Source organism: Sinohyriopsis cumingii, chromosome 18 (assembly GCF_028554795.1).
Source record: "Sinohyriopsis cumingii isolate HCF-2022 chromosome 18, ASM2855479v2, whole genome shotgun sequence".
NCBI classification, from domain to species: Eukaryota; Metazoa; Mollusca; class Bivalvia; order Unionida; family Unionidae; genus Sinohyriopsis; species Sinohyriopsis cumingii.
This window is the reverse complement of record NC_142978.1, coordinates 79,646,783-79,661,164: the sequence shown is the minus strand read 5'-3', so window position 1 is coordinate 79,661,164 and position 14,382 is coordinate 79,646,783. Positions and strand designations below refer to the sequence as shown.

General features: G+C 35.8%; 1 protein-coding gene across 2 annotated transcripts in view; it reads left to right on the top strand.

Annotated features, from left to right (window-relative positions):
* Window positions 1-14,382, top strand: part of LOC149777140 (ARF GTPase-activating protein GIT2-like) — a 182,920-nt gene that overhangs the window by 39,894 nt on the left and 128,644 nt on the right. For both annotated transcript variants that reach the window (XM_089941832.1, XM_089941831.1), the window contains exon 3: window positions 13,357-13,466. In XM_089941832.1, coding sequence (XP_089797958.1) covers window positions 13,357-13,466 — 110 coding nt within the window. The remainder of the gene's footprint in view (window positions 1-13,356; window positions 13,467-14,382) is intronic.

Sequence of the window (14,382 nt, the reverse complement as noted above, 5' to 3'; positions counted from 1 at the left end):
CATCACAATCACCAGGAAGCATACTAATTCATATTGCCCCCAATGGCCATCCGCGTACAGATGTAGCCACAGTTCAAGCCTCCTCCTCGACAGTCAGGCTGACATGAAAATCACCAAAGAGCCTCTAGGTGGTAGTTCTCTAACCCATCTTTCTTTTCTGGGGGGTGGGTGGGAGCACAGACCTAGAGACTTACGCCCTCCTGCCATGCCTTTCTCTCCCAAATGTTCATCTAAGTATCACAGACAATGAGTGGGTTCTTTCTCTTGTGAGCAAAGGTTACCAATTTCAATTTTGGGAACAACCCCATCTTTCAAGGACCCCAGTTCAATTAGTGAAATTAAGGGAAGAGGTGCAAACCCTTGTGTAGAAAGGGATCCTGTTGAGAGGATCCTGAATGATAATTCTCACATTATCTTCTCGGATATTTCTGATCACCCAGAAATGCTGGACATTTTCGTATCATAATTGATCACTCCCAGTTATACCGTTTTCTTTTAGAGGAACATTTCCTTATGGAGACCACTTCCTCAGTCAGAAACTTAATGAAGCCATCAGATTGTGCAGTCTCGATCAGCCTTCAGGACCTCATTCTCAAGCTTCTGGATTTAGTTGCATTGGCATCATCAATAAGAAGATGCAGTGAGATTCATGCATTGTCTGTTGACACTAGTTGTCAATTAAGAACCTGTTTCTGTTCTTTGCTTACTTGGAATTTTAGCCGAAAATCAGTTATCTTTGATAGCTCCATTATCGATATAGATTCTTCGTCAAACCTATGCTGGAAATGATCAAGATAATGCTTTATTCCCAGTTAGGTATTCATAGTGGATTGTCACCAGTATCAAAAGAGCTTATCAATCCCATACTGATAGAAAACTTAAAACCCAAGTTTGAGCCATTGCTGCCTCATGGGCCTTTATAAACTATCCTTCCTTAGAGGATGCCATGAAGGCAGTATTTTTGCAATCCTTACTACCTTCTTCTTCTATCTCTGCTCATTAGTACAACAAAGCACAGGCATTTTTCTATGTGGCCTATAGTTGTGGCACTTGTAGCCCAGAGGTATGCCAACATTTTATAAGTGGATCTGTCCCTCAGATGATGTTAGTGTATTCCATTTTTCTCAGTTTCTGATCAGTTTAAGACATCAGCCAACCCACCTGACAAATTTAGCTTCAAAATAGCGAGGGGTAAGTTATTGCTGCTATTACAATGAATTTGAGGGTTTTTACTAACTCCAGTTGTGCAATACTCACCCATCACTGTTGCTGAATGCCCTCCTCCCACCACACTATGATCTCCTGATGTAATTGTCATCTTTGAAAAAGATGACTGTTCTGTGTATTGGGCTTGTGAGATGCAAAAGTGGACCATGTACTACGGATAATTCTCCACTCTGGGAGGATGTGTTCACATTGAAAGGACAATATTTTTCAACTTGAAAAAGTAAAAGCTATGTAACAGTGACGTTTAAGTATTGCCATATTAAAATTAGTTTTATCCACCAAATAATTACTATTTTTATTGTCAAAATTATGAACATGATAATTTCTAAATATGACCCAACACTTAACTCACTTAACTCCTTTATTATAAATTATTTTATATTACTACGCTTTTGTTTTTTATTTCAGTTATTCTAAGCTCAACCATTTTATGTTGTTTTGTTTTTTGAGGTCATTAACTGTACAGGATCACAAATTTTATACCTACTCAGGCCAGGTGAGTCAGCTGCCAAGGTGTGTCGCTGGAAAAAACACTTAGGTCCCATTTCCTTGGCTTGATGTAACCAAATAATAATAATATAAACAAATAAAGTGCTTAAGTACCATTATACGGCCAGACCAACTATTTTCTTTGTCATTCTTTACAGTTGATCAGCTGAACAGTAACTCTCAGTGTTGGTATCTGTTGCTATAGTGATGTTTCCTATGGTCTCTAAATTCATAGTACTGTACCTGGATTTGTTTTGGATTATCAGTTGAAATCAGTTAAATTAAGTAGTCATTGTGAAACAGATAAAACATACTTTTGAGTTTTTGCAAGTTGCTTGTGTAGAGCTTTGTTGAAGCACAAGGTGATCATGATAATGAAAAGCTTGCTGCTTAGCTCAAAATGATGATATAAAAGGTCTTGATGACTTAGTGGACTTGCTTAATAGTTGGGACACAGAGCACAAGCTTGTAAGTGATATATAACGGGTTGTTTCTTGTGCATTGTTTACAGCACAATGACAATGTTTGCATGCACCTTTTCGAATTTTACTGTGCTAAATGTAGCAAGGGTGCATCCTCTGGAAAAACCATTGATAAATGTGCTATGTTATGGTACATTGATGGGCAAACACTTGATACAACCAATACAAGTGGTGCTGTTAGCAGCCCTGTATTCAAAATGATTATACCTCTGTTATATCATCATCATCACCATCATTGAGTTAATAACATTTCATACAGCATAGTGCAAAATACAATTGACTATTAGACAGAATGATTTGCAATTCAGAAGATCACACTAAAATTGATTGATATTGTCATAGTTTGTGTTGTTTTTTCTCTCCCTGTTTGAAAGAGAGGATCAGACTGTGATAGGAAATATATGCCCTATTGTATCTAGCATGGAATATTGATAAAATTGATGTTCCTAGACCATTTTACATTTGTATGATTGATTTTATTTCATACGCTGTATATGCAAATTCGCCTGAAAGGTCACTTCCATTTGGGAATTACCCGTTTAAGCTGACATATTCTCAGGGACCTCTCAGACTAACTTAAAGGAAATGAAATCTGGTTAAAGAAGGGGACAGGGTCAGGTGTGCTAGTATATGTCATTGATGCATGAGAAATTAATAGAAATTTCCATTGTTTTGCACAAATATCAGGAGTGTTCATTAAGGAATGGAAAAAGTCCCTTAACACTTCCTTTGGAAATAAATGCAGATAATTTTGCTGAAGATGTTGTCTTCCTTTCTTTATGTTTATTTCCGTGATCGTTTACCACGTGATTTTGAATGGTACCCAATTAACCAAAATCAATACGATGCTTGTCTGCCAGTGAAATTGATTGGCTTGTGCTTATTTGGCAATGAATGCACTCTTTCAGTTAGCCAGTTTGCCATGCACACCATTCAGTCAGTCTCAAATCAGCCACATTGATCTTTTTTCTTTTCAGAGGTTTTTTTTAATGTATCCAGTGGTCACCAATATAAGCAACTTTCTTGTGCCAAAGTAGGAAAATAAGGTCGAAAGCACAATGAAGGTGGTATCAGACTTAAAGATTTAAATTTTTATGGACATGAGTTTTTAAAGGAATCATCTAAATAATAACTTAGTAAGAGACTTTTAATAGAAATCAAGTTCACAAATCAGCACTGCACTGAAAATCATGCATCAATGGAGTTGGAGTTGCATCTATTTCGGTATCAAAGCACATGCATGATAAGCAAACTGAAATAAACTTGACCTTCACCGGTTGAATTACATTCATAAACCATTTGAGCCAAACTCGGAAATGTATATGTTTGCACTAGGTAATTCCTTAAGATAGCTATTTTAATGGCTGCCTACATTTCTTCATGTCTTCATCAATAGCACATGGCATTGGCTGAGTACAAGCCCACGTTGTTTGTACTAATAAACAAAGTAGTACATGACAGTCACATTTCCCGAAACTGTATCTAGATCAGAAAAAAAATTCAGTTGGAAAGAGAGAATATAAAAAAAAAAATTTTAACTTAAAAGAGCTTAATGTTAAATGTATTGGACTTGTGACTGATACTCTTAGTGGTAAAGGTGTTTGACTTGTGACCAGAAGGGTGCAAGTTCAGTTGCTGTCATCTGATCATTAAAAACGATGATGTGTTATAAAAAGTTACTTTGAAATATATCACCACATTTTTTGGGAGTTGTCTATGTTGTGAGATTTTAACAAGACATTAGGCTGCCCTACATACAGATAATTCTATGAGATCAGCTTCATTCATGTATTGTAAATGGCATGAAACCATTATTTTTTTAATTAGCTTGTGTCAGAGGACAATATATAAGGTCCTTAATAGTTGTCAGAATAAAAGGTAAAACTGATTGTTTTTTCTTCCCGATGCTGAAATCATTAGTTTTGAGACTAGGCAGTTTTGTATTTGTATGCTTTTTTTTCTTCCTATATTTCTCTTGTAATCCACTTTAATGTCATGATGAATAAGAATTATACATTTAAAAAATATTAATATTGGATGTTCCTTATCATTGGGAGTTTCGCACAACAGTCTTACTTTGTATTCTTCTACATGTATTTAGTTTTATAGAAAGAAGTCAGGGATCCCAAAATCTGTTTTGCACAACAAGTAGGTTTATGAGTTATCTTGTTGCAGATTAAGAAGGGAATGGTGTAAACAGGGCAAAGTCTTTGTGTAAACTATGTGTATTTCAATATTTCAGAATCATGCAGAATTCCCAACATTTGTAATTTAGAAATCTGTGTTGTAGTTGATCAAATATTTGCACAAAATTATAGGCACAGGCCCGATTCCCAATCACCATACAAATTGTGTTTGGTTTCTCGTCCAGAATTTCTAAAGATGCTACCATCATAGTATATTATTGTATTATGTACATGCTTCATCATGGTCAGAAGAATGCTTCATTTGGTTAAAAATAAACAAGTGCTGTTGCAAGGGCAGTCATTAATTTTGTTGGAACTTGCAAAATGTTGGCAGGTAAGATGTCCTTTGCCCTCTGCATCTCATTTCCAGTGTTTACCATTTTATGACCATGTATCTCCTGTAGGATGTCCATTGTCCTCTGCATCTCATTTCCAGTATAAGTGTTTACCATTTTATAACCATGTATCTCCTGTAAAATGTCCATTGTCCTCTGCATCTCATTTCCAGTATAAGTGTTTACCATTTTATAACCATGTATCTCCTGTAAGATGTCCATTGTCCTCTGCATCTCATTTCCAGTATAAGTGTTTACCATTTTATAACCATGTATCTCCTGTAAGATGTCCATTGTCCTCTGCATCTCATTTCTAGTGTTTACCATATTATGGCCGTGTATCTGTAACATGTCCATTGTCCTCTGCATCTCATTTCTAGTGTTTACCATTTTATGACCATGTATCGCCTGTAAGCATCTGTAAAGTTTCCAGTGACTTTCCATGTAGGTTCAAGAACAACAGTGACTTTGTGGTTAGCATGTTGGACTCGCAACCAAGAGGGTGCAGGTTCAGGAACAACAGTGACTTTGTGCTTAGCGTGTTGGACTCACAACCAAGAGGGTGCAGGTTCAGATCCTACTGCTGGATCAGCCTGGGTCAGCTGACATCAGTTCCTGAAAATAGTATATCAATTTTGGACAAGGAATGCCAGCATTATGTTCATCCAATTATAGATGGATAGATGAAGTTCTGGTACTCTTAAAGGTGCTATGAGCAAAAAGGTCATTGTCTGCTTGCCTTTATCTATCCCTATTGGGAACCATGAATGTTACTCTGGACTTGTTTTCCCTAGGACTTCTCCATAGGTTACCTCTACAGTTCCTCCTTCTCATAAGGTGTATACCATACAGAGATTCCCTTTCAGCTCCGTTCCATCAGGGACCAGTTTTTCATCACCATTTGTGGTAGTGGATGAATCAGGACAGATGCATGCACTTGAACCCAACTTCTCTCTGCTCGCTGATGAATCAGATTCCAGTTGTGACACTCATTTAGACCCGGAGGATATAATTCTCCAGGGTCTTTGTACTCCAGTCAAATTGTCCCATCACATCAACAAGCTAAAAATGAAAGCCGTATTTCTTGTATTGCAAGGGTACATTATATGGGGTCGATGTATCATGTCATGGTCTCAGAGAACATCTCCTTATGAGTTTCCCATATTTTGGGGAACAAGAATGTATTAGCAGACTCCCTATCCAGGAATGGCAGAGCCATCATCACAGAATGGTCTCTTCAACCCTTTGTAACAGAGTACCTTTTAATGCTGTTGGGAAGATCCCTGGCTGACTTGTTTGTGACCAGGTGCAACAACAGACTTTCTTTATGTTTCTCCTGTTCTGGACCAGGGAGCATGGGTAGTGGATCATGATGCCTTCAGTGCTGGTGGGATCAGCTATTTGCGTACACCTTCCCATCATTCCAGCTGCTACCTCAAGTTTTGCAAAAGTCAGAACTTTCATAACTCAGATCATTCTCATTACCCCCCACTATGACCCCAGTGATCATAGTTCAGCAATCTTTCTTGACCCGTTGATTGATCATCCTAGGTCTGTACCTCACAGGAGGGATCTATCTATCACAACACTAGACATCCCTCCTTCATGACAGCCCACAGATTTCCACCTTAATGCATTCTCTCCTTTAATAGATCTCACAGCCTGTTTGATAAAAAAATGGCCCAGAGAGACACCAACATTCTATAATATGGAACTCTCCCTCAAGAGAGTACATTCCATTTTCTGTTTTTGATCAGTTTAATATAGTGACAGGTAAATTATTGCTGCTATTAAAATGTAGGTTTTTTGTGTGGTAAAACTAAGTTTAATTATGTAATACTTATCAATCACTATTGCCAAATGCCATCCTCCAATCCCACTCAGATGTTTGGTGCAGTCTTTGTCTGAAAAGATGCAGAATCTGTGCATGCATAATGCGAGCTGCACAAGGTGAGTACATCATACTGACAGTCTTCCACTCAGTGGGATGATGTATTCTTATCAAACAGATGGTGCTTTTTCATCATGAAAAAGTAAAGCTGCACAATAGTGATGGGTAAATAATGCATATTGTTCTTACTCTTCTTCTTCTTCTTCTTCTTATTATTATTATTATTATTATTATTATTAATATTACTACAGATTTGAATTTCAGTATTTTTGTTCTAATATTGTATGGGTATGTCAGTAATACACGTTATTATTATACATATTTGTTAGGATGCCCCCTTATTATGTGGTGCCTTTGGTTTGGTTATCATTATGTAGGAGATGATCAACTGCGGTGTCATTGCCCTGATCGAGTAAATAATAACATAAAATTTGAAATTAATGGATGCAATAAGAGATCTGAGCAGAGATATGGAATAGAACAACATGAGCCTCCATATGTAAAATATAACAGTTTATTCAGTTATATGCATATTTGAATGATACACTTTCTCTTAGAAATAGAATTACCAAATTTATTAGAAATGCAACTAGCCATTCTGTTATACCAGTTAAACAAATTTCATCATAGAACTGAGTGAATGATCGGACTCATTTTTGCTCAGCATGCCTGCATAACCTGGTTGCTTCCAGTCCTCTCAAATTCAGTGTTGGTGATGATCAGAATCGACATATTCCTTTTCCACTTCTCTATCTCTCCAGCCTCTTCCTGGTCATCAGCCATAACTTAGCTGTCTAATCTCTTTCCAGATGCATGGTGCACATATGGAATTATTTTTCCCCTTTAAAATATATCAATATATAACCTAAATATTTGTCAGGCTTTTCTTCTGAGATCAAACAATAATCCCCACATTTGTTATGTTTGATATCATCTTATCATAATTCAACAAAACTAAGCCTAATATGGGTCAGTTGGCTACTGATACACATGACACTATGTACCATAAAATTTATGTCTTTCCCTAGCAGATAGCTACATTCCTAAATGGAACCAATACATAATTAGCCATCTTAATGAAGCGTACTATGCCCCTATGAGCTATAAATCACTAGCAGGACTATATTGGTCAGCAGGCTTTCTAAGGCCAAATACCATTGACCCTCATTTAACAGAACTCACATCTTTGTTATGCAAATGAAATAACAAAATTCACTGCATGTGTTTACTACAGTGTTTGCTAAGTAGCAATTTGTTGCCATAACATTTCCAGACATAGTAATATCAATGCCTAGCCTACATGATTCATATCATTTAAAACAAATGGATTAAACCATTCTCACAGTTTGTATCATATGTTATAAATGAAATCTCTTGGATGGGTGGGGGTGGGCTTTTAATACATTAACCCCTGGAGCTTTTTGTCATTTTCGCCTGAAAATTGAGTAGGAAACACATTTTGAAAGCTATTTCTGAATAGACTCGAAGACACCAAATCCCTGGTCATCTTTCAATAACATACTGCCTAGTTGTGTTAGAAACATCGTTTTTCATTGGCTATTTGACTCGCGCATGAGCAGAAGGGTAAAAGTTTGATTTTTTATATATTTTTTTTTAAATTTTGTGCTAAACGGAGCCATTATTTTTGTATGGAGACCACTCTTTATTCCAAATGCCCATCTTATCCTACTTTTAGCAAAGGCTCATCTGTCTGTTTGCAGTTCATACCAGTTTGCCTTAGATCTGAGACCAAAAAGTCTAAAATCCAGACACAAAATCGGAATCTGACCTCAGGCGAATTTTGGGTAAAAAAAAGTTGGGTCCAAAAAAATGAGGTTTTTCTATCTGTATTTTGTAGTGCAACTAGAATTCCAGATTATTTGGTATCATTGTAGAGCTACATCTCTCTACCTTTCTATAATACCACCCACATTAGTGTATCTTGCATGGCCATGACGCTACAGAGCTCGGCAGTAGGCTACTACCTCCTGCCCCGTAAAGTCATCGCTAGGGGTTAATGTGTTAAAACAGGCAGGACTTTTTCAATTTTTATGCCATTAATCCCCATCATACCAAACCATGTAGCAATATATATATATATATATATATATATATATATATATATATATATATATATATATATATATATATGTGTGTGTGTGTGTGTGTGTGTCTATCTATTGATAGATACACACATGTATATGTATGCATGCATGCACACATACACACACACACACACACACACACACATACATACATACATACATCACTTTAAAGTTATCACTTTCTTTTGCTCAGCTCTGACCCAAGGTTTCTCTCACACTCTACAAAGAAGCTGTTTAATTAGTTGATGGGGCAAGTGGACCATGATGCTGGCATGCATTCCCTACTGATACTTATCAAAAACTCCTTGATCCCATGCTGATGTTTCTAGGACTATAGAACACATCTGGCATGGATAGGAATACTATCAGACAGTGCCCCTTTTTCAGCTGAGTAATTGTTTTGAATGTGGGTAAGATAGTCTCATGGAGATAAAGGGTTATTAGATTACAGTCCACCTTATCCAGGAAGTAATAAATGTACTCTAATAGCTATGACTATATTCATGTATATTAGTTTGTTTTTTTTATTTTTAGCAAATATACTACATGGGCTATATTTTAATACATTGAGTATCCTCAATATAAAAAGGATATACTATGATTACCAATGTTATAAAATTATTGACCTTCGATTAGGTGAATTTGAAGTTATATGAACCATTCAATCTCATATTGGCTGATGTGGAGCAGACGTCAGTATTTTATTGACTCACTGCTTCAGAAAATTTAACATTCACCAGAAGAAAGGTTTGTAATTATTATATTTCATGAATTACCATGGTGACCAATTATGTGATTTAACTTGTTTAAGTTTTGTAAAAATGCTATTTCAGCAACTTGATGCCACATAAAAGGTGATATTACATTACAACAGTGGAATAGACTACTGCATATACTCACATTAAAGTCCATTCCAAAAGCAAACAACATAGATTCTGAACTGCCATTGCGTAATGTGCCAGCATATCAGGGTCTGTGTTATTTTTTCTTCTTTAAAAAATCCCAGATCTGCAGGTACATTATGTGACAGCAGATCGGGGTCTGTGAATCTCACAGTTGGCTTTGATTTCTAAGCAGGTATATACAACATATCGTGAATTATTGAAAATCACATGATGAGTCATCCAATGGAAAAAAGTGTCTTATTGGCATCATGCAATATAATGAGTAAATGTGTTTGAGAATTCTTCCCTGAGAGCATCCTGGCATAAAGGGACTTTTTTGTATAAATGATGGGGATCTGCTATCAAATATGGCCACCATTCCAAAATAATTATAAATGACTCCTTTTTCACAACAGCTGAGTAGGTTTTTACAGAAATCATCCTGGCACAAAGAACTTTCAAATTTGTTCACATGATGCTGATCCGCCATAAAATATGTCCACCATTACCAAAAAAAATAGACATGCATGACCCTTGTCCATCAATATATGCTGTTTTCAAGTTCTAAAAAATCTCCTGACCATTTTCAGCCAATCTTGACACAGAACATCCTGCCATAAAAGTCTATTTCAGATTTATACAAGTGATACTAATCCAACAAATTCGAACAAAGGATTAACCGTTAAATGACTTTGTCTCCAAAACCACCGAACAGTCTTTGATCATATTTGTTAGAAAAGATATTGAAATTAAATATTGACATAAAGATTTTTCAGATATATTTTTAAAAAATGCCATTAGGTCATCAAATATTGCCACTGTTCCTAAAAGCAGAAAACATTTAAACATCATCTCCTAAACCAATGAACAGAATTTGATCAGACTTGTCATAAAGCATATTGACATATAATGATTAATAAAAATAGACAAACCTTCAAACAACATCTCCACAACAACAGAATAGAATTGGACCAGTCTTGTCAGAAAACACCCTGGCATAATGACCTTTCACATTGATACAGATGATGCCATTCTTCCATCAAATGTGGCTGCTGTAATTTAAAACAGAAAAACCTTCAATGACTTATAAATAAGCTCTCAATGGAATTTGACCAGATTTGACAGAATACTATGGAAAAAAGAATTTGATGAACTTTGATGGAAATCATCCTTGGTATAGGTGCCTTTCAATTTTGGACAGATGATGCTGATGTTCCATCAGATATAGATGAAGACAGAAAAATTACCTTGAAACAAGTTTTCGTAACATATTGAATCAACAGGACTGGATTACATGTCAAGAGAAAGCATCCAATTCTTAGCTAACTGCCCTTAATTTGGATGTTAAACAGATATCAGTCAGGTGAATGATCTCATGCCCACTTGAGTTTCTTGTTTAAGGTGTTGACACTCTTTGGATTCTTTATGCATATACTTGTGCAGTGTCTTTACATCTTTACAATGATCTTGATGATTTGCATAAAATGTAATAAGCCAGTTATGAATGGTAGTCATTTCAACATTATTTGCATTATTCAAACAGTGATAAAAATATTCAGTGAAGCACATCATTTATGAGGAAATAGAGAAAATATGATGTGTAAAGACCTATACATCTTCACTTGTCAAGTTTCTGATATGATAACCCTATCTACATCTTGGCAGACCAAACTATTTTAGTGCTTTGTCCTAGTGACATATATTGGATTTCACGAGTTGCCTCCCTTAGTATGTATTGACAACTTACCAGTAGCATGTAACAGTGGTGCATTGTACATCAGCTGAAAATGGCACAGGCATTTGACTTATAAAGGATACTTTGTATGACTCTGTACCAGCGGGAAGCAATTACAGGTGTATTTGAGTGAAGGGTGTGTGTACAAACACGGACCGGCAGTGGAAAACTGCTTATTTATCAAGTTGTTTGCTTCCCTTGTCTCAATCATGTAGGAATAGTGTTCAGATTTGAACAACTTAATTTTGATCAGATGTGATGCTTTGTATCCAATGAAATTGACAGACCCAAAGCACAGAAATATCTGATCAATATGCCACTGTGTAGGTAGAGTCATCATATCAGAACCTTGGCTAGTGAAGACGAGACCTATATTTTAGCTCTAAATATAATTTTTAAATCAGATGCTAATTATTTTTTATATAATCTCCTTTTCACAACTGCAGAGTCAATAGATCCCTTACTGTTACCACTTAAGGTATGACACAGGATTTGAGTTGACTGGTTTAGGTCTTAAAAGGTTTCACTGTATAGTATATAGTGATAATCAGCTAGATGACAAAGCATCCAACCTGAAATATTCCAAGAAGCTTTCAGAGGAGCTGTAATTACATAATAACACATCTAGCCATCCATATTGTTGGTCAGCAATCAGCATGAGTGACAGGTGGGTGGAGTCTGAAGTGATTTGGCTCCACTTGAAAATATATAAGCATTGTTAATGGGATACCAGCTGGTAGACCTCTCTACATCAGAAATATAGTCATTAGTCTGAATCAAATTAGGTCTGGACCAGATGTTTTGGAAGGTTCAGTTTAGTTTTTTATCATCTGAGTTTATAATATGCATTACATGACTCTTCCAGTTGAAAATTAAGAATAGGGTCTAGACCAGATTTGTAGTACTAGCCCCATATTCTGACCTATAGATGATTGGATCCACATAGTCCAAACCAAATTTGTTTACAAGTGTAATTAGACTCAGACCTAAGTACAGGCCAAAATTAGTTGGAGATTTTACATGTATATGTAATATTTTATGGTATTTCATATATTTAGTGCTGTTAGTCACATTATTTTGCATTTATATTTTGGTATCTTTGGCCTTTAATAAAAATTAAAATAAAAAACAATAACAATATTCTTTCTCCTAAGCGACTTCCAAATTTAATTCCCCTCATAACCTAAATATACAGACCCTACAAATTCTAAATGACTGCCCTATAAATTTTCTAACTATAAATTAGAAAGTATAAAAACTAACAACAAAATTCCAGATTTTTCTGAATGCTGTGTCCAGACAACATTTCATTTGGATTATAGGTATTTGACATCACACTCATTTTGACATCTACTGTTTCTTCCAATATCTGTTAGTGCCATCTGGATTGAGGCTACAAGCATGGTTCAGTAATGACTACCTTCTCAGGCTATTTGCTAATTGTAATTGGATTAATTTTAAAAAAATTATATCAGACCAGTACAAAGATTAGAAAACATGGTGTTGTAGAGTAATAGGGACAGGGTCTTTTTTCAAAAGAATAAAATCATGTTATTCAGTCATGGTTCACTTTTTGTAAATGGAGGGGGAAAAATGAGTTTAAAAGTATCTTATTCGGATTAACCAATCCAATTTTGTTGTGCTTGAAACTGAAAACACCATATTTAGTGTGGCAGCAAAGGGATCCGTATTTTTGTTCACTCTAGTTTCATAATATACTGTATATACATTTTCTTTCACAAGCTTACGGTTGTTAGTTGCTAGTTTCTTCACTACATACTGTATATAAATTTTCTTTCACAAGCTTACAGTTGTTAGTTGCACACTGATGAGAGATATCAGGTCCACTCTTGTTTTTTGTTATGGTAACAGTAAACACATATCAGAGTCTAGAGAATAAAACTGGCTGTTCACCACTAGTCTACCTGGTCAAATATTTAGTACTACATTAAGATATTCAAAAATATGGATAATCACCATGCAGATTATCACCATCTGATGGTAATTTGATTTCTATTGCAGATGGTACAACACCTGGCTAGTCATGGGGCTAATAACATTTGGGAGTACTCTCTCTGGGACCCCTCACAGAAACATGGCAGACGCAAACCTTCTCCCAGGGAACAAGTACAGTGAGTGAAATACATGTACATAAACAGACAAAAGATACCTAACAATTGTCCCAATATACACCTGTAATTTTGAGCTTGTATTTTGTTTCAGAGAATATATTATATAGCTGATTACAAGTCAATTTGACTATAATCCCCCCCCCCTTTCTTTTTTAGTGCAGCTAAAAGCTAATTTCTCCTCGGGGTGTATTTTGCAATTCAGATCCATCTGAAGGGGGTGGGGGATTGTCATCAGTGAGTCAGAGTTGCACTTTGGCAAAATGAACAAGCCAAACAGGATGGATAGACAGATGGGAGAAATAAAGACAAAATCCGTGTAAAATACAATTATAGTACTGAGTGGAATATGTCACAACAAAAATGACAACTTATATTTTGTCCATCTTTGTGTCATAAAATCCAAATAAATCATTATGCATGACGTTTTAAATCCATTTATGTGATAAATCCATGAATTCTATCATAGGTTGCATACTGGTATAAAAATAGTAACCCAGAATGAGCTGAGTCACAGTAGCATGTATTATTTACACGTCTTTCAGATTAAGAATGAAGGTAAAGTCTATACTTTTGTGATTCACAGTATCCATGTAACTGTCACCATCTTTTGTCATCTACCTCATTAAAGACCAAGAATTCATCCCCGTAGTCAGAGTGACCAAATAAAGTCCCAAATCCTCCATCATCATCTGGCCATCATAAATATCATCCAACTGCTTTATCTTTACTATGCAGGTACTTTTGAGGAGACTGAGCTTGGGCTCTTTAGGAGACATTTCAGTCATACTGGCTGTGAAATATGTTAAAGAATAAAATTGAACAACTGTCATTTGTGCGATAAGATTAGAGGTAGTTCAAATAACCATGCTATGTTACTTGGCACTGAGCAGTTATTAAATTCACAGCTTAATCAAAG